General features: G+C 39.9%; 1 protein-coding gene across 1 annotated transcript in view; it reads right to left on the bottom strand.

Annotated features, from left to right (window-relative positions):
- DCAF4 (DDB1 and CUL4 associated factor 4) overlaps positions 1 to 27,162 on the bottom strand; it is a 693,896-nt gene that overhangs the window by 349,304 nt on the left and 317,430 nt on the right. Inside the window, exon 6 of the mRNA XM_044074668.1 lies at positions 5,356 to 5,458. Within this exon, the coding sequence (XP_043930603.1) occupies positions 5,356 to 5,458 (103 nt within the window). The remainder of the gene's footprint in view (positions 1 to 5,355; positions 5,459 to 27,162) is intronic.

Below are 27,162 nucleotides of genomic sequence, written 5' to 3'. Positions count from 1 at the left end.
ATGGTGAGACAGGGTTGTGCCACAGTGAACAGAAAGAGTGGCAGAGTTCCAGTATATGGTGAGACAGGGTTGTGCCATAGTGAACAGAAAGAGTGGGAGAGTTCCAGTATATGGTGAGATAGGGTTGTGCCATAATGAATAGAAAGAGTGGGAGAGTTCCAGTATATGGTGAGACAGGGTTGTGCCATAGTGAACAGAAAGAGTGGGAGAGTTCCAGTATATGGTGAGATAGGGTTGTGCCATAATGAATAGAAAGAGTGGGAAAGTTCCAGTATATGGTGAGACATGGTTGTGCCACAGCGAACAGAAAGAGTGGGAGAATTCCAGCATATGGTGAGACATGGTTGTGCCACAGCGAACAGAAAGAGTGGGAGAATTCCAGTATATGGTGAGACAGGGTTGTGCCATAGTGAACAGAAAGAGTGGGAGAGTTCCAGTATGCATACATGGTAGTCTATGTTTAGGTATTGAGCCTGATGTCAGACAGCATCATGATGGACGTCAGTGCAGCTTTAGACAGCTCTCTTTCCCTTGGGGGGACAAATTTTTCTCATCCAGTAGAGTTTTTGGTTGAGGCCAAGGGCCTTAAACTTACAAAAAGGTGGAGAGCCATACATATGCGCGAGGAAGCACAGGTATGACATCACAGAATGTTGGACACTTGGGGGGTAGGGGATAAAGGTGCACAAGATTAAAACATGCCTTTCTCACTGCAGAGACATCACTGTGCTGGAACACACCCAACTCCTTCCTGGTGGGATATGAAGACTTAAGAATGATATTAGGATATGTCTGGTGGTTATGGGGAAGACATTAAAATATAAATAATCTGACTTGTAAACTGAGTATGACATATTTGTAACTTTAGCTCTTTATGTTGCCTTAACAGAATCCTGCAACTGTCAGTATCTTGTTCTTTGAAACTGATATGTCACTTAAACAACAGTTTCTGGACCCTCCAAATGCCAGTCTCAGACCACATTTTATCAACAAACATATCTTACTGGATTCTACTTTGCCTTACCACTACTCACTTTATCATGACATACTGCCCTTCACAATCCTGCCATCCTTTATACCCCTGTGGAAGTAACAATAAAACAGCCCATTAACTAGCCATTTGTTTGCAGATGTGAGAGCCTTGCCTAGACCTGTAGGTAGGGACAGGTGAAGAGGACAGCTGTCCCAGATGCCAGCTGTTAGGGATCCTGAAAAACAATGCTGACTATGTGAAAGTGTAATAACAGCAATTTGCTGGCATTCATTCATTTAAACTGCCATAGCTAAATAAATGTGTGTGTGTCACAGGCTGGCTGGCTCTGTAACTGTATCAGGCAGCCAGCTAGTTCACTTTAGAGTACTATTATTTTATTATTATTATTATGCTTTTTTGGGTTCTTAGTTTCGGCAACTTGGAGGAAAAAAATTTAAAAAAGATGGGGTGGGGGTAACTTTTTATTTGTTCAAGTTGGTGAAACTTTGGATGTAGTCGTTTAAAGAATGGCAGTGTCAAAGGTGAAATTTCAACAGTGGGGGTATAGACAAGTGGAGCCATTAATATTAAGTTTGTGACAACTTCTTTTCAATATCTACCGACAGTCTAATAAGCAGAGGGGCAGTAAGATTGGTCAGTTCATCAGCGGTAACATCTGTGATGGTAAGATCACCATTTAATGTGTGTGCAGTGACTCATTTCACTATTTTACTGTTTTATGTAAAGACTTGGCTGTTAAATTATATATTTGGTAAACATTAAGTCAGTGGCACAGAGTTCTTTTCTCATGCTTCCCAGCAGATAAAAGATCTCAGGCCAGCTGCACTACTTGGTTTACAAAATGTAAGGTGGTGAGAGTTGGCATAATGATTAAGGTGTTTACCTTGCAGACTCAAGGTGCAGGATTTGATTCTCACATGAGGTAATTTGCTAAACTTAAAATGGCCCACAAGGACAGTTAGCCTAGTACTAATATATAAACCTATGAAACTATGAAAAAATAACTGCAGGGTACAGAAGCTATAGGTATGCAGATGGGAACCCACTAAGTGGCTGTCTTCACCATGGGAGGTGTCAGGGCACAGAATAGCAATAAATAAATAAATAAATAAATAATGCACAGGTCCCGCTTGAACTGCTGTTTTGTCCTTTGCTCCCAATAGCAGTATTACAGCCAACAAGCAGAGAGCAACAACAGAATGTGCTTTTAAAAGACCAGTTAACTAGCCTAATGCAATACCTATGAAGGCAGAAATGAGCTCAGAACATTTTTACTGCGATAATGCAGTAACTTTGAAAACCAAGTACAGCTTACTTAGGTGAAAGCAGTCTGTGAACGACAATGCTAGAGATCCCTTGCTGCTATAAATCAATGCAACCAACCTGTCAACCTTGAGATACAAGTGGAAATTAATTAATGTTGCCTCAGAGATGATGCTAATCCTTTACATGTTTATTACTCACCTTTTACGTTCACGTTACATGTGATTAGCTGCCCACACGCACCAGATATACCTGGATTCTCCACTGTTTGGATATCTAATCAATTCTTATCAATCAGGTGGTGGGGAAGGAAATGCAAAGATTAACAAACAGACCATCTGAAAGGTGGCCACCCACGGGATCACTACGAAATACCGAACGCCCAAAATCCCGACGCTGAAAACAATGAGACCAGATGATTGAAACCCTGCATTACCGAAAGACCAGAAACGTGAAACGCAAAATCCCAATGTTAATGGATTTTGCATTAACGCTTATGGTGTTGCGGTTCAGGTAAGTATGTGTGTGTAAGTGTGTTTGTAAGGTGTGTAGTGTGTGTAAGTGTGTGTTGTGACTGTGGTGTGTGTGAGGGACTGTAATGTGTGGGTGTGCATTTGCCTTGTGTGTCTGTTTGTGCAATCTCAGAGTTAGAATAATAAAGTAGGGGGGTGTGGGGGGCACAGCCCCCCACATGGGGGGGGGTGCAGGGGGGCTTGTCCCCCTGCCTATGTCTAGTGTAGGATGCATTGTTTGGTTGTGGGGGGAAGGTGTGTGTATGTGTGCTGTTTGGTTGTGTAACTTTCGCGACTTTGAATTTCACATTTTTAAATATTCAGTATTGTGGGGTTTCGGGCATGTGGTCTCGGTGTTTTAAGCGTCGGGATTTTGGGCTTTCGGTATTTAGTAGTGATTCCCCACCCACACATAGCACAAAACACCGAGTACAATATACACATGGTATTGCTGTAAAGAAGTAGAAAGGATAGGAGGCCATATCCTGACATATGGATATTACATGTAATTAAATGATGCAAGAAAGGAGGCTCCATGATGGGATCTGTGTAAGAAACCGTACCATGAGTTATCATCATCTAACATATCAATACTATTTTGAGACTTCAGCTGCAAAACCACTTCCAGAGACGATGCCTTACATTCAGGTATAATTTAGCTTTATAAATGTTCCTACGCAAGGCAGTGAGGCTGCCCTGTTTTGTAAAGGCTTGATAAGCTGGTCCTGGAATTAAAAAAAAATGCTAGAAGAGTCCCTGATCAACTTCTACCCCTCTTTTCTCAATACTACTCTGTAAGTTCAAAGTACGTAATATCACTATCAATGCCAATATAACTCAGGGTTAAGAGAATCAGTTTCACCAAAAACAGAATTACATCCAGGCAATTTTATACTTTTTATTTGTTATTACTAACTTTTGACTTTCTTGCCACATTGGCATATAAGAGTTTTCCATTGAACTGGCTCAAATAATCAAAAACAGCTCAAGTGAATGCATACAAACATTCAAAATCAAAGATACTGAGAATTCATAAAATGCATTTTATGTGTGAAAAAGCCTATATCCCCATGTACAGAAAACTGTGCCCCCTGCACCCCCAAAAATAATTAACTCCACGGCTGCTACATTTTGGAAAGTAGGACATTTTCCATTTGCAGCAACTACCAGTAATCTAATGGTGTTTCAGTGAAAAGCAGAAAATTCAGCATTTGAACCAGATGCTTTCAATGAGCTAAGCTGCTCCTATCCACTTTGTTGGGAATATACATGAAGATTGACATCTGTCCATAAAATGTGCTCTATTCTGCTGTAGACTGCCACGTGGTTCAGATATGGAGATGGATCCACATGGTAACTAACTACATGTCGTGGGGAAACACTCAATTCAGGCAGAATAAGCATGTCTTTATTATACCCCGACCCCTCCAACTAAGGAATTGCAATTTTCTACCATTTCTGTTTCCACTGGGCTCAGTCATGCAATGACTAAACTTATGACCCTATCCTGTTACCTATGCACTCTGTATTACTTTTTATAATGGTCACTACATTTTCATACACAGTTGTTCTGCATCTTGGCACAGAGCCGACAAAACTAACTCTGTGCTGCTTCTGTTCAACTTTCTGGTCCCGGCTCTCACCATAAATTTTTATGCCTTCCTTCAATCCTCCAAATCAAAATCATAAACCTTTATACCATGTTACTTTGAGTAACACATACAACACATTTACAAAAAGGAGTAGATAGAATAAGGGATTTCTGCAGATTCAAGTGTCTTACTCTCCCACAGGAGCACTGCTGCTCACATTGCCATGTAGTAAGGCTCTGGACTACAGCCATTCTCCCAGGGACAGTACACCCCAGTTCACTACTGCAGCATTAGGTCATAGATTTCCACCCAGTTGGGGAATGTTGCGGTTATTTTATATATATATATATATATATATATATATATATATATACGTATATATATACGTATATATATATATAAATGTCTACATTACGCGATCGAATGATTAGGTGATCGAACACCTAATCATCGACTGCGTAATATCGAAAGCAAAAAACAGCGAATGGCCAGTTTAATGCAGGGAAAGATTTCCCTTGGCCGTTCTCTGGATTTTGCCGTTTTCTCCACTGTGGAGCGATCTCGGAGTTGGTATATTTAGTTGGGAGGGGCGAAGCACCCCCACTTAGTTTGGCTGTAAAGTTATTATTTATTTATTTTTTTTTTGTGGCCAATGGTAATGTTTCCCTGCGGTATTTGCTACTTTGGAGTTCGATATTACATGGTTGATGTTTAGGTGTTCGATCACCTAATCATTCGATCAAATAACATAGACCCATATATATGCATATATATGTCAGCCCCTTTCCAGTTCGACCCTCCCTCCAACCACCTACCAAACCAGAGGTGAGGCCCTCACTCCAACTTAGCTTACAGAGTGCAAGTTTAGTGTGCCTCCCTTGTTTCCTATTTCGGGAACGTTGTGCTTCACAGTTAAATGGTAATGCAAGGATATTGTCAAACAGTAATATGATAGGGAGAAGGGATAGACAGAAACCCACTGCATCCAACTTACCACAATCATTTTGAAAAGGTCATCACTACTGTTCGGACGATCTGAACTCTGGACTTCTAGTTTGTGCCGTTTCATGCTTCTCACTTTTAGCTCATGAAATAACCTGAAAGCAAATCAGAACATGCTTAAAAAAAATAAATCACCATTATCAAGAAACCACTGTATACTGATTAGAAAAGCAAATTAGACCAGATAAGGGTTGGATGACTTGTACTGTATATTTCATTATAACTCAGTTCACATATATTTTTTTTTTTTGCATCTTTTGGTAGTGACATTAATTTCAACAAAATACTGTTATGAAAATTTTTTCTGGTAGTTTCTCAATAAAACAATACTGATTGGCCCATAAACTTGACTTCAGAAATTGTTAATGGAGACTTGGAAAATGAGTGAAGCAAGAAAAACAAACTGGTGTACACACAGATTAGGGTCTATATTAGGTGATCGAAACTTCAGGTAATCAAATACCTAAAGAACAACAAATAAACAGTAAAAGCTGTAAATACTGAATGGCCACTTCCGCAAATTATTTTGTAGGGAAAGAATTTGCTTAGCTGTTATTGGGAATCTGCCCTTTTCTCCACTGTAGAGTGATCTCGGAGTTGTTTTTTTTAGTCAGGGGGTGTGGGGGGCACAGCCCTCTACATGGGGGTGTGTGGCAGGCCTCCTCTGGCCAAGCAAATTTTTTTCCCTATGAAAGAATTCGCGGAAGTGGCTGTTCGATGTTTACAGCTTTCACTGTTTAGGTGTCAAGCTTTAGATATTTGATTACCTAAAGCTAAGACTTTATATTATAGACCCCCACAGATTAGGTAGCTGCTAGGATAAAATATCTGGTAGGCATGGTATTTTTAATCATTGCAGACAAAGAACAGTTTTTATTTACCAGCAGAACTTTAAGAGCATGTTGTCTTCTGCCTACACTACTGAAGAAACACTGGGCACTAAGACTGTCCGGAAAGCTCTATTAGCAAAAGTCTGACCCTGGCAATGCCATCCAAACAACATTTATTTAAGCATCTGTGGGAATAGAAGTTCACCACCTACTCAAAAGATCTGACTTGGACACCAATCAAACAACAAGATATTGACAATCTATATCCAAAGCATGGGACAACTCTTATGAAATCCATGTATCTCTTCACACATCTAACACAACATTCCATAGCCGTGAAGCAAATTTTGCAAAGACAGCCACAGTGCCATTAATGTCTTGACAAACTACAAGAATCATTTCAAAATGTTGGCACAAGCTACCAGAAGTGCCCCCCCCCCCAAAAAAAAAAAATCAACATTTTGTGTTCTGCCAAACATCGCTCAACAAACATGGGTCCCTGTTTAGCTGCAACCTAGCAGACCCAGAACCAATATGAAATCCAAACAATGGTGCAGCCAGGTATGCTGAATGCTGGTGGGGAGTTAATCACATGTAACCCGAATATACAATCTGAGAATAATAAACATATAAAGGAATAATATCACCTATGAGTCAACATTAACATCTCTTTCTATCTTAAGTCTTACTGAAAAGTGTGAAATACTGACTGGGACCCATTCCTTCCCGCCTTCCAGTTTTCTTCTTTATTTCTTTCTTTCTGCCTTTTGTACGTCTGCTCATTCACCTAACTCTTCCACAGGTACAAAGCTAATGCCATTTTCTCTGATTCCCCCAACAGCAGACTGTTCAACATTAAATAATATTTTACCAGTTCTGTGTTTTATCATCTGCTCATTTCAACACACATTTAGTATTAATAACCTAGTACCCAATCACATTCAGACTCATTTCTAATCAGACCCTTTTCCCCTTCTGTTTGTCTTCATGAAATATCTCAGTCTAGTTAAGAATTATCAGTTATACTAGTAAAGATATTACACTCCTAATAACCCCCTTACCTTTTACCCTCATTCATCCTCTTGCTTTTCCATTTTGATATCCAGGATCTTCCCTTACTACAAAGAGCAGACATGTTACCCTGCAAAAGAAGATTTACTTATACAGCTAAAGAGACAAAATGATTAGTAGGAAATAAAACAACTATAGAACAGTCATCTACAATCATCTTTTATTTCCGAGGAAGTTGTGTTACAGCAGTTATTCTTTTGTTCGAGTTTTGAATTTAGTTATGTTACATTTTATTCTAGCATGAAATATGTGGTAATTAATTAATTTCAGTGAGACTTTCCCAGTAAAAGATTTAAAATAAAAGAAACAGGTTTATTCTGCAGGGAAGGACCAAATGGCCATCATTACCAGACCAGCTGTAGGTATTACTGCTTTCAGACATTATCAGTTCTTTTAACAATGACATTACACATGTTCCATGCATCCTGGCATTACGCCATCATTTTTTTCATCTTAACTAACTCTTTCAGAATGCTGTTTCACACAGATACCATCTTTCTGTGAAATAATGCTGCCCTGCATCTATTTCAGCTGCCTATGATAAGTCCTCAAACTTGTATCAGTTACAGTACAACCTCCTCTTTTTTAGGATTGTTATACCTTGCCCTTTATGAATTCCGCTGAAGTATATAGACATATGTTTCAGGACCTTCCTTGCATCCTTTTGTTGAAACTAACCATGTGACGGTCTGCTTTCATTTTTTTTAAGTAGATAGTTGATTTCTGTTGTCCTCTTGAAAATGTCTCTGACCTGGGCCATTCTGACAAGTTCTCCAGAACACAATATAAAATTATAGGCATGGTCTTATCAAATTGTCTATAAAGAAATTATTTTTTGCACCATACATTCTCCTCAACCCCACTAAGCCTTATAAACTGTTCCCTTGGTAGCCATGACTGACAAAACCCAGATATGCTAATGGCTCTTTTCCAAGCTACCCTCAGATGCAACACTTGACTGGGTGGACCCCCCCCCCCCAGTTCCTTGAGAAGTTGACCTTGTGGTATTCACATGAAGTGCCCAGGAAGCAAGGGATCCAACAGAACTTTCCGGGACTCTGCACAGAAAAGGTTCATGGGTACAGTGGCTAATGAAAGTTCCTGTCTGTGGGAGCTGCATGTGCAACAACATCATGATACCTTTGCCACCCCATTATTTTCTCGGCTACTTGTAAGGCATCTGGTTCCCACTAAAGGTCATAGAGGCAGCATTTTCCTATTGTAACCTTCCCCATGATTGCTTAATTGGTTGGCAATCCCTTCATCTTATCCCCTTAGTTTATCCTACCAGCTCAATGAGTCAATTTCTGAACTTGAGTGACCTGTGGCACAGACGGATGTCCTGTCTCTATGCTATCTGTAAAGAAGTTTCCTGCAACTGAAGACTCTTCCACACAGCCCACCACTCCACTCTTCGGTTACGTTTTCTCCCACACTGAGTGCTAACATTCAAGTACTTCATACTACTAACAGAGGATCTATTACTCTTCACCTTATGTACACCACTCCCAGGGTTTTGCTTTCCTGACATATTATGCTGCATTTCTGGGGACTGAAACTTATGCTGTCGTGCTTTAGACCAGTTCTCCAATTGTGCTAAATTTTTATCCAGCCCTTCTAAACTACCGTGTGTGTCAATCTGTTACAAAAACGAAAATTACATACTTCAATAACACATCTGTCTTGGCAGCTGCATCCCCATCACCAATAAGACTACAACCGGAAGGACTTTGTCAATCTAACATTTAAAATTTTCCCAAGCTAGCTTAGCTACACCTTTTTTCATAATGTTCGGCATCTAATGAGCATTTTTCTAGATCCCTGACAATCCCCCAAAAAAGTATAGAACAAAACCAGAAAACAATCCTCTCCACTCACAACCCACCAATGGTAAAGGCGCTTCTACGCCTGAGGTGAGACAAGGAGAGTTGTGATGGTGGCAGAGATGAAACAGACAATACAAGTATAATTTTCATATAAGTCATAGGGGCTTTCATTTCCTTCATCAATAGGACTAATTCCCGAACACCTCATGGGGAGGGGGGGGGGGGTCTCAGAAAGGAATGCCTAGACCACAAAATTACATACAGACTATAGTGCCTTGTAAAAGTCTTCAGTGATGCCCAAGTGGCAGCTGCACAAATGTTACTCATAGAAGCATTTCTAAAGGAGGCTTATGAAGCAGAACTACTCAGGTAGAATGTGGGTTTCTAGACTCCAGTAAAGGGCTGCGGTAATGTGATTATAAAAAAAAAAAAATACACACACATATATATATATATATATATATATATATATATATATATATATATCTAACTAGCATATGTCTGAATCACAAAACATCGAGCACACATACACGAAAGCGCTTAACATGGAAAAGTGCTTCCATGTATGTGTAGTTCAAAAAAAAAAATCTACGTTTCTGTAGGGGGGCTTCACCCCCCCTGTGCCCCCCTCTACTTTATCATTCTCACTCCGACATCGCACTACAGTGAGGAAAAGGGAATTTTCCCTTACCCGCACTGTAGTCCAATCTACGAAACAGGCACACATACATGGAAGCGCTTGTCGATGTTAAGTGCTTTCGTGTATGTGTGTTCGATGTTTTGTGATTCGGACATATGCTAGTCGAGCATGTGTCCGGATCCCATATACATATATATATATATATATATATATATATATATATATATATTATATAGTACGAACCTATACGTATATTATATATGTGTGTATGTGTGTGTACACACACACACACACACACATATATATATATATATATATATATATATATATATATATATATACACACATATACATACATACACACACGTGTTTATATATATATACATACATATGGATCCCTATCACAACACCGACACGCCACAAAGCCGACACCCAAAACACTGACACCAAAAGACCGACAACACACAATACCGACAACGCACAAAACCGAACACCATAACACCGACACCCAAAACACTGACACACAAAATGTAAACTACACATTACATACAACTATACATGCACTAACCTTAACCCAAACCCTAACCCTAAGGTCCGACACAACCGCACACTTACCCAACCCGCACCCTAACCCTAACTCACTTAACCCACCCTTAAACATATAGTCCGTCACTATCGCACACTCTCCCTACCCGCACCCTAACCCTAACTCACTTAACCCACCCCTAAACCTACAGTCCGTCACTATCGCACACATACCCTACCTGCACCCTAACCCTAACTCACTTAACCCACCCTTAAACATATAGTCCGTCACTATCGCACACTCACCCTACCGCACCCTAACCCTAACTCACTTAACCCACCCCTAAAACTACAGTCCCTCACTATCCCACACTTACCTGTCCGCTCCCTAACACTAAATCCCTCAGTCTATCGCACATTTACCGAGTCGCGCTCACACCTTCCCATGTCGGTGTTTCATCCGTCACCTTGTCGATCATGTGCGTCGTCGGTCTTTTCGTCTCCTTCTTTAGAGTGTCGGCCTTCTGGCGTGTCGGTGTACTGAATGGGACCCATATATATATATATATATATATATATATATATATATATATATATATATAGATAGGTATCTACTTTAAATACTCAAATTACCATAATCTTGACTCTCATAACAGCAAGATGATGTCAGAGAAAGTTTAAAAGAACAAACTCCCTGCACGTCGAATTTCACCTCTGGGAAACTAACTACTTGGCCACCACTGACGAAAACACAATCTGAAGCAAATTAAACTCACATAAAAGGAGGACTTCACCCTCCAGACCTAAATATACCAACTCTGAGATTGCACCACAATGGAGAAAAGGACAAAGTTCTCCATGGTGGCCAAGGGGTTAGTTTCCCAGAGGCAAAATTCGCCGTTCTGGGAGTTTATTCTTTTAAACTTTCACTGACGTCATCTTAAAGGGGATCCATATATATATATATACATACATATATATATATATATATATATATGTGTGTGTGTATATATATATATATATATATATATATATATATATATATATATATATATGGGTCTACTGTATATATTCAAAAACTCACTTCTGCAAATATAAACAGTAGACCCGCGGTTACGTGCACTTCTGCGAACATCGGTTCAACGAACCAATAAAGAACACACTAACATTGTTTTTGCAGGGGGGCAAGCCCCTCTGCACTCCCATGTGGGGGGCTGTGCCACCCACACCCCCCTACTTAAATATACCAACTCCGAGATTGCACTACAGTGGGGAAACACATAAATTTCCATTCCCCACTGTAGTGTGCTTAGGCACCTGTGTTCCTTAATGGTTCGTTGAACCATTTTTAGCGGAACTGCACTTTCGCGTAACCAATTATCCACCGTTTGTTTTCGAACAAGTGGATTTTCTGTCTTTTTTAGTAGACCCATACATATATGTGTGTGTATATGTATATATATATATATATATATATATATATATACATATATGTGTGTGTATAGATATATATATATATATATATATATATATATATATATATATATATATATATATATACACACATATATATATATAGCTACTGTGAAAGCCAAAAAAAAAAAGTTAGTTTAATCTTTGAAATCCAATTTCTTGAACGAAAATGAAGTGCGATGTACTAAACCCTTCCTTACAGATTTTGTTCTAGCCAAATAAAATCTGTTATCTATACACATCCATGTTATGAAGTAAGTATTCCGTATGGTTTAGGACAATTAGAGGAAAAGGCTGGAAAATCAACTAATTGATTAATATTGACTTCCATGGCCACTTTTGGCATAAAGCAAGGTTTAGTCCTCATGAACATTCTGTCTTTGTGGAAAATGAAGTAAAGAGGATTTACTTACAAGGCCTTGAGCTCAGTTTTCCATAAGGGAGATACTTCAGGTATGCCAATGAATTGGGTTCAGAGGGAAGCAGGTTAAACTTCTCAAGGACGCAGTAAAAGTCCCAAACAAGAACTGGAGAACTGACTACAGACCAAGCAATGGAGGAAGGTGCCCATCAAAAAACGTTTGCAAACTCAAAGCAAGGCCAAGGAAAAGGAGTGTTCTCCTTGGCAGAAATTAGACATAGCTGCCAAGTGGACCTTATCAGAAGAAAAACTAAATTCAGAGTTAAAAACCTGTGACAAATACTCCAAGATGCTAGGAATAGGAGAGGCAAATAGATCTAGTCCTTTGATAGCAGAACATAGAGAAAAATATGTCCACTTGTAATAACTCTTCCACAAGTGGGGCTTTACGGGTAGAGATAAGGACATGTATTACCCTCTCATCCTAGGCCATTACAGGAAATAGAGAAGTCAAATAGTTAACCTTAGGGACAGAAGGTCTGGGTGAGGTTTGCCATACAGCTGAAATCAGAGACTGGAAGATCCTTGACCAAAAAATGTGGCCAAAATATGGGAGCTACATAGCCTTGCAAGACTTGTTCTTCTATAGAAACTTGATAATAAAGGGGAAAAGGGAATGGAAGATGCAAGAAGTCCCAGAGACCACATGTGGACAAGTGCACCCTTGTGGCATTCTCTAAAGGGAGAATAAGGAAAAAGAAGCTTTTGCACTTGTAGCTGGTCAGTGATGAAAACAGGATGTAGCAAGGCTTCCAACAATGGAACATCACCCGTGCTACTGACTGACTGACTGACAGACTACTCGAATGAGATCAGCAGACAGTGGTCCCAGCTACTCCAGTTCAGAATTTGGTCATTCTAAGATATACAAGGCATTAAGAAGGTGACTGGAAGCAAAGACCCACTCCCATACTCTCATGGCCTTCCAGCACCAGGGACAGGAATGAGTTCCCTCCTCCTTGGTTCTATTTCAAACACTGCTACATTGTCAGAGTGGATGGCAACACCACCAGAGTGAAGGGAGTTTCCAAACCACTGCTACATTGCCAGAGTGGATGGCACACCACCAGACTGAAGGGAGTTGCCAAACCACTGCTACATTGTCAGAGTGGATGGCAACACCACCAGAGTGAAGGGAGTTTCCAAACCACTTCTACATTGTCAGAGTGGATGGCAACACCACCATAGTGAAGGGAGTTTCCAAACCACTGCTACATTGTCAGAGTGGATGGCACACCACCAGAGTGAAGGGAGTTTCCAACCACTGCTACATTGTCAGAGTGGATGGCACACCACCAGAGTGAAGGGAGTTGCCAAACCACTGCTACATTGTCAGAGTGGATGGCACACCACCAGAGTGAAGGGAGTTGCCAAACCACTGCTACATTGTCAGAGTGGATGGCACACCACCAGAGTGAAGGGAGTTTCCAAACCACTGCTACATTGCCAGAGTGGATGGCACACCACCAGAGTGAAGGGAGTTGCCAAACCACTGCTACATTGTCAGAGTGGATGGCAACACCACCAGAGTGAAGGGAGTTTCCAAACCACTTCTACATTGTCAGAGTGGATGGCAACACCACCATAGTGAAGGGAGTTTCCAAACCACTGCTACATTGTCAGAGTGGATGGCACACCACCAGAGTGAAGGGAGTTTCCAACCACTGCTACATTGTCAGAGTGGATGGCACACCACCAGAGTGAAGGGAGTTGCCAAACCACTGCTACATTGTCAGAGTGGATGGCACACCACCAGAGTGAAGGGAGTTGCCAAACCACTGCTACATTGTCAGAGTGGATGGCACACCACCAGAGTGAAGGGAGTCCAGGAATACCTGCAAGGTGAGAATGATGACCTTGCGTCCCGGAATGCTGATGTGAAGATTGGACTCTTGGGTTGACTATATAACACAGACTGTTTGTTCCAAATAGTGCCTCCCCCCACCTTACAGCACAAGCATAACTGCCAAGGGAACACTGGCTTAGAAGGATCTTCAGCAAAGTCAAAAATCAAGGCCAGCACTAAAAAGTGGTTAATATAACTTATTTTAATGAAGCATAAATGACAAAAAGGGTAGGGAAAAACCTGATAAGCCCCACAACAAATTCAACCAGACCGCTTTCGGCTGAAATAGCCTTCCTCAGTTTTAAACATGACCATGTGACATCTACATATTTATACAATTCAGTTAATTACACAGAGTTGGTTATTGGCTCATTATAAATGGTCATTTAATCCAGGCTGAAAGAGCCCACCTAATTTAATAATCTGCTTTCTTTCCTTAGCATTAAGGATAGTATGCCACCCAGATTTATTCATCTTGTCACCAAATATTTTATCAATGACTGTAAATCTGTAAGAAGCATTTCCATGTTTAAGTGTATGCTTAAATAGTGCATTTGATTGTCTCTTATTCCTAATATCACTCAGGCATTCCCCTAATTGAACATCATATGGTTCTCTGGACCGATTATATGGGGGAATGTAGCACTGCTATGTTTTATGATATGTACATTTAGTGATTTTTTTATAACAATTTTAGGGGCTATAATTGTTCCTCTCATTGGACATTTAACCATAGTAATATGGTAATTGAACATTACATAGTACTTTGGACCAAATGCATGGGGGGAACATGACATGTACATTTAGCGATTTTCTATAATGATTGCAGGGGCTACAAATGTTCCTCTAATTTAACATTTAATATTTTGGCATAGTAACATTGATAATAGTATTGGGTTTTGTGTTAAGTTGTAAGCAACTGCCCCCCCCCCTTAGTTTTGAATTTAGATAATCATTCTTCATTGAGGGTAATTCTGTATTTGAGTTACAAATTGGATTATCAGGACAGGATTTTCCTAAGATAACATAGTTAAGTAAATATTCCTTGACTATTTTTTGTGTGCATTCCGGAACAAAATGGATCTGGTTTCAATTTTAAAAGGGTTGTCTTCGGACAAGGATGATCTAGGGATATTTGGAATAGGGCCTTCGGATAATCCCTGTATGGAAGTAAATGTTAACGACCCAATGTCAAACTGTAACCAGACTTTTCAGAAGCTTACTAAGTGCATGAAAACATTACGCATTAATGTGTGGCACTTGAAACTTTTTAAAGCTTATCAGCTAAAGGGAATCACCCCAAGGGGTTTGCGGGTTAGAATACAACCTTTAGTGAATAATATGGTTGATAAACTGGCTGATGAATGGGCCCAGGTCGAACAGAAGGCATCAATGGGTTATGTAAAAATGCTAGCAGCCTTTTATGAACATGGGGTTGATCAACATATTATGGAAGTAGTTTTACTATGTGAGGAAATTAAGTGTTTTGAGGATTTATCCTGGTATCCAACATGTCTGAATCAACTCAGTACAGGACTTCTGAATTTGGAGAAAAAATTAAAAGACAAAAAAAAAAATCAAAAAATTCAGTAGGGATATGGAGGACTATGATAAAGGTACACCCTTTGGATCACACAAACAGGTGAAATTTGGTCAGCCAGAAGCTAAACCCTATAATCAAAAAACAAAGAGACCCAAATCAATCCTCAAAAAATCAAAAGGGGGGAATATTAGTACGTCTGGTGACGAATCCTCCTCAGCCAAGGAGGTGGACAGTACCCATACTTTAGACTCTCCCATCCCATAGAGACGGAATTTGGATGCCCCTTTAGAGCCAGGAAACACAGGGGAGGCAGAAAACATAGAGGGGGTAAAGGACTTGAGAGTTTGCTCAAACTAATGGTACAAAAATAAATAACATTTGTAATGTTTTGAACATCTCTTCCAAACCACTTGGGCGGAAATACAAGTTTTAAATAAAGGTCTAACTTTTGTACCTGGATTTGTTGTGACAGAAGATTCTTTTGCATAGGATGTAGTAGCCTTTTGTCGCGTACTCAATTTAAGACTGTTTTTAGATGATGAAGCTTCTGGCATCAATACTAATTCATTTAAATTTCACAGATCTACCTTTACTCCACCTATGCACCAACAGGTTGCCTCCTTCCAGTCTAGTATTCTCAAATATTTACATTTTAATAATCATGAACATCGTTTATCACCTCACAATTTTTCAAAGATCGAACTACAGGTAGTGTCAAATTTACAAAATAATAAGAATCTATTTATCTTACCTGCAGATAAAGGAGGAGCTGTTGTGGTTATGGACTGGGAGAAGTATTGTGATGAAGCCCAGAGACAACCTAGGGATGGCTGGTATTACATGCCTATGCCCCTAGATCCAACCTTCAGATTCCAGAAAGAAATAAGACACCTTTCTTAAGCAGGCAAGGGATGACGGTATTATTACAGATTCAGACCTATACCACCTAATGGTACAGGATCCCAAATCTCAGTATTTATATCTTCTGCCAAAAATACATAAGGATTTACATAATCCACCAGGGAAACCTACTGTATCAGGCACAGGATCCCTCACCAAACCCCTTTCAGAGTTCCTAACCAAGTATTTACAGCCAGTATTGAAATTAGTTAGAGAACATATACAGGATATAACCCAGTTTTTGGGCTTTATTTCTGATATGCAATTAGAACTGGGTTGGCTCTTATGTACACTTGATGTTACGGCTCTTTATACTAACATCCCACATTGGGCTGGCCTTTGTGCACTACAATATTGGTTAGAGAAAAGTGAACTCTATCGGCCTGGATTTAACACATTTTTGATTTACTTAACAGAACATGTTTTGAATAAAAATGTCCTTTATTTTCAGGACCAGTATTATTGGCAAATACAATGTACAGCAATGGGGGCATCTTTTGCCCCCATTTATGCTGTCCTGTTTATGGCCTATGTGGAAGATCAACTCATTTATGACCCAGGGCACAATTTGTATATTGATTAAATTGACATTTGGAGGCACTATTTGGATGACTGCTGGCTAGTGTGGAGGGCTGATAGTAGCTCTCTCCACGAATTTGTTGAATATCTAAATGGGAATAAATGGGGAATCCATTTCACTGCTCACTATCATTATAAGCAGATTACTTTTTTGGATGTCCTGGTTAAATGGAATGAGGATAATACTCCTGCTAGTGAAATGTTTCGAAAATACCCACAATATAATTCTCTACTTCATGCATCCAGCTTTCATCCATAACCTCTTCAGGAATATCCCCAAATCTCTGTTCCTTCAGGTCAAACGTGTCTGCTCCGATTTGGAGAAATATGAACAATACAGGGATGATCTGATACACAGATTTCAAAATCAAGGCTATAAATATGGTAACATTATTACTGCCAGCAACTGGGCTTCTAGTCAAGATAGGAAGGATCTACTGATATATAAGGAACATTCCATGGACAAAACAATGGATTTGAGGTTGGTTACTACAAATAGACGAAATACAGGGGCGTTTTTGGATATTATCAACAGGCATTGGAACATTCTGTTATCAGATGATAGATTATCCGAGATCTTAGGTAAGAGATGCCTCTTTTCCTTTCGGAGAGGGAGAACACTGGGTTCCTGTTTTAGTCATTATAAGCACCATCAGGGGGGTTCTATAACATGACAGCAATGTACAATTACAGGTGAGATATTGTGTGGTTGTATACCTTGTGGGCATTGTACACACTGTATTACAGTAAACAAAACCAAACAGTTTAGCAGCCAAAACACGCATTGGTCTATAACATTAAGTTTTTGGCCAATTTTGGGTTGGAATGGGTTATATATCTGGCCACGTGCACATGCTCTGCTTTTTATATTAGTCAAACATCCAGACCCTTACATTTACAGATTGGGGAACACCTAAGTGATATTAGGAATAAGAGACAATCAAATGCACTACTTAAACATACACTTAAACATGGAAATGCTTCTTAGAGATTTACAGCCATTGATAAAATATTTGGTGACAAGATGAATAAATCTGGGTGGCATACTATCCTTAATGCTAAGGAAATGCAGTGGATTATTCAATTAGGTGGGCTCTTTCAGCCTGGATTAAATGACCGTTTATAATGAGCCAATAACCAACTCTGTGTAATTAACTGAATTGTATAAATATGTGGATGTCACATGGTCATGCTTAACACTAAGGAAGGCTATTTCAGCTGAAACCGGTCTGGTTGAATTTGTTGTGGGGCTTATAGGGTTTTTCCCTACCCTTTTTTGTCATTTATGCTTCCTTAAAAGAAGTTATATTAACCACTTTCTAGTGCTGGCCTAGATTTTTGACTTTGCTGAAGGTTTGTTGGGCCTGTGCACTTGCTGTACTTACGAGGGTATTTTTGGTTTAGAAGGATCTTCCCAAAGAAAGATTGGTCCTGGAATTCTCTTATGCAAGATGCTCTTTGCACGTCTTGGATATTCTTATCTGAGCATCCAATTGGTGGAAAAACTGGTCCTACTGAACTCTCAGGGTCTACTGAAGAACCTTAAACAGTAAATTGCAAGGCCCTGGCATGTACTACCAGCTTTGTTTATTCAACAATAAAAATGTTAAGCGCTTTCACACACAGAAATAAAAGGACTTCATCAGAACATGTGAATTCAGATGTAGCCATCATTTAAATATAATTACCCAGCCACATGGTAACTCTTTAACTGATATTTAATGGCACATTTAACCATTTTTTAACTTGGACTAAAAAGTAGTTTTAACAAGCAGTCACTTTAATAAAAACATACTAACATACACTAAAAATACCATTGGTCACCCACCATACTGCATCATCACATCAAATTTTAATCAAGCTTATAACTTAAGCTGTTTCAATTTAACAGCACTATCTATAGAAACAATTTCTATAGACCGTGCTGTTAAATTTGAACAGCAATTCAATTAATTAGTTATCATGTGGCTGGGTAATTGTATTTAAATGATGGTTACAATTGAATTCAAATGTTCTCATGAAGTACTTTTATTTTTGTGGAGGAACACGCTTAATGTTTTTATTATTATTTATTTATTTTATTTACATTTGTTGACTGGGAGAGTCCAACTGGACATAGGTCCGTTTTCAGCGGAGGCCCGGGGAGAAAAGGTCCACATTAAGTATTATTTGCATTATACAGTTAAAAAAAACATAGCATTAAAATATAGACATTAGTCCAGTTAAGGACGCAAGACAAGAAGAAAACAGATGTAAAACAGCTGTAGAGCATAGTACAATTTTAAAATATGGTGACATATACAAAACATGATTAAAATGTAGTTGAGATTCATCAGTGAACAATTGATACAATTTGTTTTTGAGGTACATAACAGCCATTAGCAGTTGTTGCTACAAGAAGTTAGTATTATGTGGTAGGTAGCTGGGAACATGAGTAGTCAAGCTTGCTAAGAGTAGGTTGTTGATAGGGGGCTGAGAGAGGTAGTGGGGGGGAGTGGATGGTATTAGAGGGGGGGTTGCAAGGGCATATCTGGCAAGTTTTGAAGTGTGATTTTAGTAAGGATTTAAAGTGGGTGCAAGAAGTTACAGAGGTAATTGAGGATGGGAGGGAGTTTCAGAGTTTGGCTATAGTGCAGGAGAATAATGCTTCTCCAGCAGAGTTAATAGCTCTTGTGACCTGTAGGAGGCTTTTGTGGCTGGATCTTAGTGGTCTTGTGGTTATGTAGGGTTGGAGTAGATTCTGGAGGGATGGGACTTTTAGTGGTTGGTTTATTAGTTTGTGGGCAAGTGTGAGATGGTACCATTGAAGGAGGTGGGGGAGCTCTAGCCAGCCCATTTCTGCTAGTAAGAGACAGTGGTGAGTACGGTAGGAAGCCCCTGTGGCGAATTTGGTGATTTTGTTGTAGCAGGTTTCGAGCTTATTTAGATCGGATTGTCTAAGGTTAGTAAATATTGGAGAGGCATAGAGTAGGGTAGAGATAAAATGAGAATTTGCTACCAAAACTTTAGCTGCTTTGGTAAGTAGTTGCTGATTTCTATATAATGCTCCTAGTTTTTTGTGCACTTTTTTAATGGTCATGGAAATGTGAATGTCAAAGTTCAGTTTATTGTCTATTTCTACTCCTAGTAATTTGATGTGTTCTGTTGGATGGATGGTGGTGGTGTCTTTTGCTGTGATGTTAAAGTGAAAGCTGTCTAGGTTAAGTTTGGTGGGTTGGAAGATTAGTAATTTTGTTTTGTTTGGGCTGAGTATTAGTTGGGCATCGGATAACCAAGTTTCAATAGAAGAAAATGCTTCCTGTGTGACCTTTTACAGTTCTGGTAGGGAGTGGGCTGTGCAGATGAAGGTTGAGTCATCTGCGTATTGTATGAGTGTGCCATGTGTTGTGGCTGAGGCTAGATTACTGGTGAAAATAGAGAGAGTAGGGGGTCCCAGGATGGAACCTTGGGGAACTCCTATGGAGACTGGTAGTTGGGGGGATAGGTTGTCCTGCCAAACAACTGCTTGTTGGCGGTCAGATAGGTAACTCTGAAACCAGCTGATGACTGGTTGAGAGAAGGATAGGTTATTGAGAAGAGAGATGAGTTGTTTGTGTGGGACAATGCCGAAAGCTTATAAACACGGCTGATAGTACTTGTCGGGGTCTTGTGAATTAGTATTTGAGTTTTTCAAGAAGGTTCCCATTTTGGTGTGTTTTGTACTGAAGAACCTTCACATGAAATCTAGAGTTGGTCACCATGAACACACAGGACACCATAAGGCTCAGTGCTCAAAAGATAAACAGCTGCCAGAACAGATTTGGTTTGGATCAGTCTGTAGTACTATTAACTGGATGGCCAGAATTTTGTCTAGTGGTAGAAAGTTTTCGCAAGGCAAAGTGCAGCCTATGAAGGTAACCAACTGACAGGACATCAGCTGGAGTTTCACAAATTTGTCATTATGTCCATCAGCTGGAATAGCTTGAGAAGCAAATCCCTGAAGGCAGTAAGAATGTTCATAACTGGAGCAACTAGCAGCCGGCCATCTAGGTAAATAAACACCCCGGATGTCTACAGGCAGAGCACCACTGCCGTAGACATGTATATAGTGATGAGCTTAGGGGGATGTGGTAATACCAAACAGTGATGTCCAGAACTGAAAATGAATGATTACTATCTGGAATCAGAGAGACCTCCTGCACTCCTTGGCAATCTTAGTGTAGAGTTATGCATTCAAGAGGTCCAAAAATCACATTTATTCTCTTTCTTTCAATCAGAGAAGGACAGCCTGCACTGTCACATGCAAAACAGCTCTTATAGAATGTGTTAATTTAGGCCTCTGAAATTATGAACTAGCCAGAGACCCTTTCATTTTATTTATTTATTTTTTGGTGAGGGGGAGACAAACTGAATAAAAACATCATCCTTTCTGGTCCGCTGGAACCTCTTGGATGGCACTTTTTTATGCACAGTTTGTGTACCTCAGAAATGGTCACTACCTATTAGCGGGTATATAGCACATTGTCAAATGACCTATTCAACGAATGCCTCTTCATCGAATTTTATTTGTCAAAACCTCTATCCGTCAAATGATCATTTTAGCGAATTTTTTCCCAGGGGGAAAAAAACAGTGGGCCATCATTGGGAATTTGCCCTTTTCCCCACTGCAGTGCGATCTTGGAGTTGGTATATTTAGTTGTGGGGTGGGGGGGGGGGTGTAGACCCCCACCTGACTGTGTTTTAAGTTTTGTGATTTTTGTGATGATTGGTAGTTGGCCTACTGGTTATTTTCTCTGGGAAAAATTCACTAAAATGATCATTTGATTAATAGAGGTTTTGACAAATAAAGTTTGATGAAGAGGCATTCGATGACTAGGTCATTCGACAATGTGATATAGACCCCTTTAAGCATGGCGAGATGGCTGGGAAGGAGGACAGAATGCAGCTGGAGGTTATGAAGGGAATGGTATATGGCATTGGACACTCTCTCTGATCCACCTGTCAAATGTGAGGCCACAGGCAGGTAAAGTGAGAAATGACTCATGACAGTCCCCAGAGAAGAGTGACCAGGCAGGGTCTCAGGGAGTAGACTGCTGTTCTCCTAAAGGAGGACTGCAGTGACCCTGGTCTTTCAGTCAAAAACCTTCTCCTCTTGGAGCTAGCTGTTTTGGAAGCTGCCACGTCCCCTGCAGCTTTTGCTAAATCCTCTAAAATGATTCTGCTGGAGTGCTTAAACCAAAGAATACATGGGTTCTGCCAATTTAAGAAAACAGATGTTAAGGGGCTTGGAACATAACTCCAAACTTAGACAGTACATAGCTCTTGCTCATCCATCTTTCCGGCTTGGATTTTCTCTTGGATTCAAACAATATGGTTCCAACAAATATGACATTTATGAATTTAATCCCAATAACACTGTAACTCAAACCAATAAATCCTAAACCACAACAAAGACCACAGTGATAAAACACATTTTGGTTCAGGGTACATAAAGAAATATTTAATAGATTAGAAAATTGGAAAAAATGTGCAAGTTTTCATGCTGGAAACATGGTTTCATGCATCACACCATTTTTACAACCTTTTAATAACCTTCTCACAGCGTTTTATCCAGACTGTGTTTCTGCCATGGAGATCATAAACTCAGCCTTAGTGGGGGGGGGGGGTTCAAATTTAGTTAGACAGGAAAAGACATGGGAGTGACTCACAAGTCAAGTGTCTGTTGCCCTCACTGAACTATCCACATTGCTGTGTACAAGACCTATAGTCTGGTTATCCACCAAGCCTAGGGTTAACAGTCAAGTGTGAGCAGTTTCATTGGTTAACTCTCTCTGGAATCTCAAAATGTCTACAATGTAGTTTAATAACCTCAAGTGGATGATGGATCCACCTGCTTCCACCTGTCCATTGCATGTGATGCTCTAGTAGGAGGATGAACAGCTTTGGCTTGAGGTTCAATGTCCTTCCAAGCATCAGAGACAATGGAGTCCACCAAAGACTTTTCTGAGTAGCTAGGACAATCATTGATTAAGCAGAGAATTTGGTCTGGCCTCATTGTGAAGGGATTCTTCGATGGATTTTCCATGACCAGTTAAACCAGACTTAGCACGAATGAGCTTAGACTCATAGGGGGTGTCCCAAGGACATATGTCCTCAGTCCAGATGAACTCCATGCTTGCGAAGTTTGGGAACATCAGGCAGAAGGATAGAAGAATCAGCTTCCTCGTCATAATCCTTGTTCAGGGTGGAAAGCTCATTACATTAGACTAAGTGCTTCTTCTTACATTTAAATTACCCTTGGGCCTCAGAAGCAGAAAATGCAGGGGGCACAGCTATGCAAGTAAACATGCAATAAGAGATGTTCTAATGGATCACCACTGCAGTAGCCTAAACTATATGGGTATTATTCTCTGTACTGGCCAACTGGCCAGCTTGCCAGAGTTTTGGGCTCCCTCCCATGCACTCCAACCACAGCAGTGAACAAGGTACTCCATATAAAAGGCAGTTTGAGAGCCAAAACACTTAACAGCATTTTTGCAGAGGAAGGAGGCAAGAACCCTGGATGCCCATGATGATAAAAAGTGAACTATAACCATGTATACAAAATGGGTGAAAACAAGCATACCCTGACAACTCAAAATGAACAGCAGCAGAAAAAATGAGGCTGGAGGGAGGGATGGCTACTACAACAGAGATCCATTAGAACATCTACTGTTACAGTAAGTTTCCTTACACAACCATACAATATCAATATATTGATGACTGCTGTAGTACCCTTAGCTTTATAGACATAGGACCCATGGGTAACTAAGTGAGGAGTACAATAACAGGGAGGAGGCCAGTAACTAAGACTCCAGAAGCGTCTGGACAATAGCCTGGGCAAAGCCTGTTCTGAAGTTGGAGAATCCATTTTTAGTGCTTTATAAACGTTACGTACAGAAGACCAAGTTGCTGCCTCTAGAATACCTCTTTCCAGAAGGCCACTGAAGAAGCCAATGCCTTTGTTGAATGAGCTGTAACCCTGCCTGGAAGTGGCTTATTACTGTGAGTATAGTAAAAAGTAATAATATTAGGCAACCACTTAGAAATAGTCAACCTTGTCAATGGTTGTCCTTTCCTCTTACCCTCACAGGAGTCCAACAGCAGGTCACCTTTTCTGAAAGGTCACCTTATTGTCTAGGTAGAATATGAGCTGCCTGTACATATCTAGAAAGTGAAGAATCCTTTCTCCTTTGTTATTTGTTTATGGGAAGAAGACTAGGAGATTAATGGTCTGTTTTATCATACCATTTTATCATTATCATTTATCATTGTTTGATCATAAGCTCAAATTTGACATACACATTACCCAAACAGTAAAGTCTGTTAACAAAAAACTAGGATCTATGTACAGAATTAAAAACTTCCTAACTCCCACTACCAAATTAACTATTGCTCGTACCCATCTCCTCTCTTCCCTCCTCTATGCTTCCCCGATCCTCTCTTTTCTCAATAAACGTGAACTTAACATGCTCTCTCTTGCCTATAACCACATTGCCAGATTTATTACAGGTTCCCCTTATCGAACCCATCATTGCCTTAATCTGCGAAGACTTGGCTGGTTGGAACTGCCAAATCTCCTCAAACTTAGCCAACTCTTGAAGCTTATAAAATTATCAACCATCCTGATAGAACTCCCTCACTGTGCAAAATTCTAACTCCATATACTAACCTCAATAGTCTCCGATCATCAAACAGCATCCAGATCCTAACCATTAAAGCGAAAACCTCAGGTGGGGATGCCCTTTATGCAAATTCCATTGGCAAGCAGTGGAACTCCCTGCCAAACAACCTTAGACTTACTTCTTCGCTCTATCATTTCAAAGCTAACCTTAAAGAATATCTCTCCACACAATGGACATGCCCATGTCGAGAACCTGACTAACTACATATCTCTTTACTTCTAGGTCCACTTCCTAGCCCATTTCCCTAATTGCAGATCTCTAAAATTTCTCTTTCCTTTTAGTAATAAGGAAAATCTCTGATTTCAGTCTATTTTTCAGTATCTTTAACGAAATCAATGTTCTGTGTATAATTTCCTGTCTGTCCTTTAGTCTTATATAACATCTATGTAAATTTTCATTCCTGCATATGTAAGCTGTATTCTCTTGTTGTAACAATACTTTGAATCTTGCAATTTAAATATGTACTTCTATTGTGTATTGGAGCTTTTCTCCTCGGGCCTCTACTGAAAACGGATATGTATCCAGTTAGACCAGCCCGGTTAACAAATGTAAAATAAATAAATAATAAATAATAATAAATAATTTTAAAGTAAACTCCAAGATGCCTTTAGTTATAAAGGTAGGAACTGTTCTCAAAGAAACCCTGAGCTTGAGAAAAATGAGTTAGGGTTGTATCACCATAAGTGCTTGTAACGCAGATACTCACCTAGCAGGTATCAGAGCAATAAAACAGACTTCCATGTTCAAATCTCAAATCAGCCTCATAAGCTAGTTCAACTGGAGGTAGAGTAATCTTTTCAAGGCCAAAACTGAGATCCTAGGGAAGAGACAGCTGTTTTCTAGGTGGGCCAGTAATTCAGACCCCTTTCAACAAGGGTTTAAGTTGAGAATTGTTGGAAGGGGGATCTAAGGCAGACAAGCAGAAATGGCTGACAAATGTGCTTTGACAGAAGAATACAACAAACCACTGGAAGGTACTCACACAAATAACGAAAAGCCACAGGCAACCAAGCCTGAAAATGGTCCTAGGTCCATTCAGTGGCATTAACTAGAAAATATTTTCTATTTGCACATATATTATTTTCTAGTGGTAGGTTTCCTAACATCTTTTAATATTACACATACTCCAAAAAAAATGGTGCCTAAAAAGTACCAAAATTCTATCAGCCAGGCAGTTAGTTGAAGAGTTTCCAGACTAGGGTGCATCAAACTCCCAGTCTTGTGAGAGTAAATCCAGTCTGAGGAAAAGTGTGTATTAACGACCCTTGGCCAGACTGAAAAGTAGAGAGAACAACTGGTGCTTTGGCCAGAAGGAAGTCACCACTGCAATTTTCGTGGAGTCCTTCTGGATCTTTAGAATAACCCTTGTAATTAGAGGAAATGGTGAAAAAGCATGCAGGAACATTCCCATCCATGAGAATAAGAATGCACCTTCTTCCAGGCCTGCCTACAGAAATTCTTTAGTTGTCTGTTCTGAAAGGAGGCAAATGGATCTACTTGAGGTGTCCCCCCACAGCTGGGTGAATTATTGGAAAAGCCCATGATGAAGTTTGCATGTATGGGACTCCATCCTTGTTCAGCTGACCTTGTCTGCCGTAAGGTTTTACTCTGATGGCATACATGAAGCCGGAAAAGATAAGACTGAGCTGAACTGCTACTTCTGAGGCTGTCACAGTTAGTCTGCAAAGAGGGTGTGATCTGGTACCCCTGTTTGTTTACATATCACATCACTGAGGTGTTGTCCCTGTATACAGTGGATGTAAAAAGTTTACACACACGTGTTAAAATGACAGGTTTTTGTGGTATAAAAAAATGAGACCACAATAAATAATTTCAAAACTTTTCCCACCTTTAATGTGACCTATAATCTGTACAATTCAATTGAAGAAACAAATCTGTTAGGGGAAAAATATAAAAAATGTACAATACACTGGTTGCATAAGTGTGTACACCCTTAAACTAATAAATACTTTGTTGTGTGTGGACACCCTTAAACTAATACTATGTTGAACCGCCTTTTGATTTAATTACAGCATTCAGTCTTCTTGGTAGGAGTCTATCAGCATGGCACATCTTGACTTGGCAATATTTGCCCACTCTTCCTTGGAAAAGCGCTCTAAATTTTTCAGATTGCGAGGGCATCTCTTATGCACAGCCCTCGTCAGATCACCCCACAGATTTTCTATTGGATTTAGGTCTAGGCTCTGGCTGGGCCATTCCAAAACTTTAATTTTCTTCTGATGAAGTCATTCTTTTGTTGATTTGGATGTATGCTCTGGGTCATTGTCATGCTGATAGGTGAAATTCCTCTTCATCTTCATCTTTCCAGCAGATGGCTGAAGGTTTTGGGTCAAAAGTGATTGGTATTTGCAGCTGTTCATAATTCACTCCACCTTGACTAAAACCCCAGTTCCAGCTGAAGAAAAGCAAACCCAAAGCATG

The sequence above is a fragment of the Protopterus annectens genome, chromosome 6.part0, assembly GCF_019279795.1.
Source record: "Protopterus annectens isolate FY-2018-M chromosome 6.part0, PAN1.0, whole genome shotgun sequence".
NCBI classification, from domain to species: domain Eukaryota; kingdom Metazoa; phylum Chordata; order Ceratodontiformes; family Protopteridae; genus Protopterus; species Protopterus annectens.
Note: the sequence above shows the minus strand (reverse complement) of the source record. Positions and strands in the feature narration are given on the sequence as shown.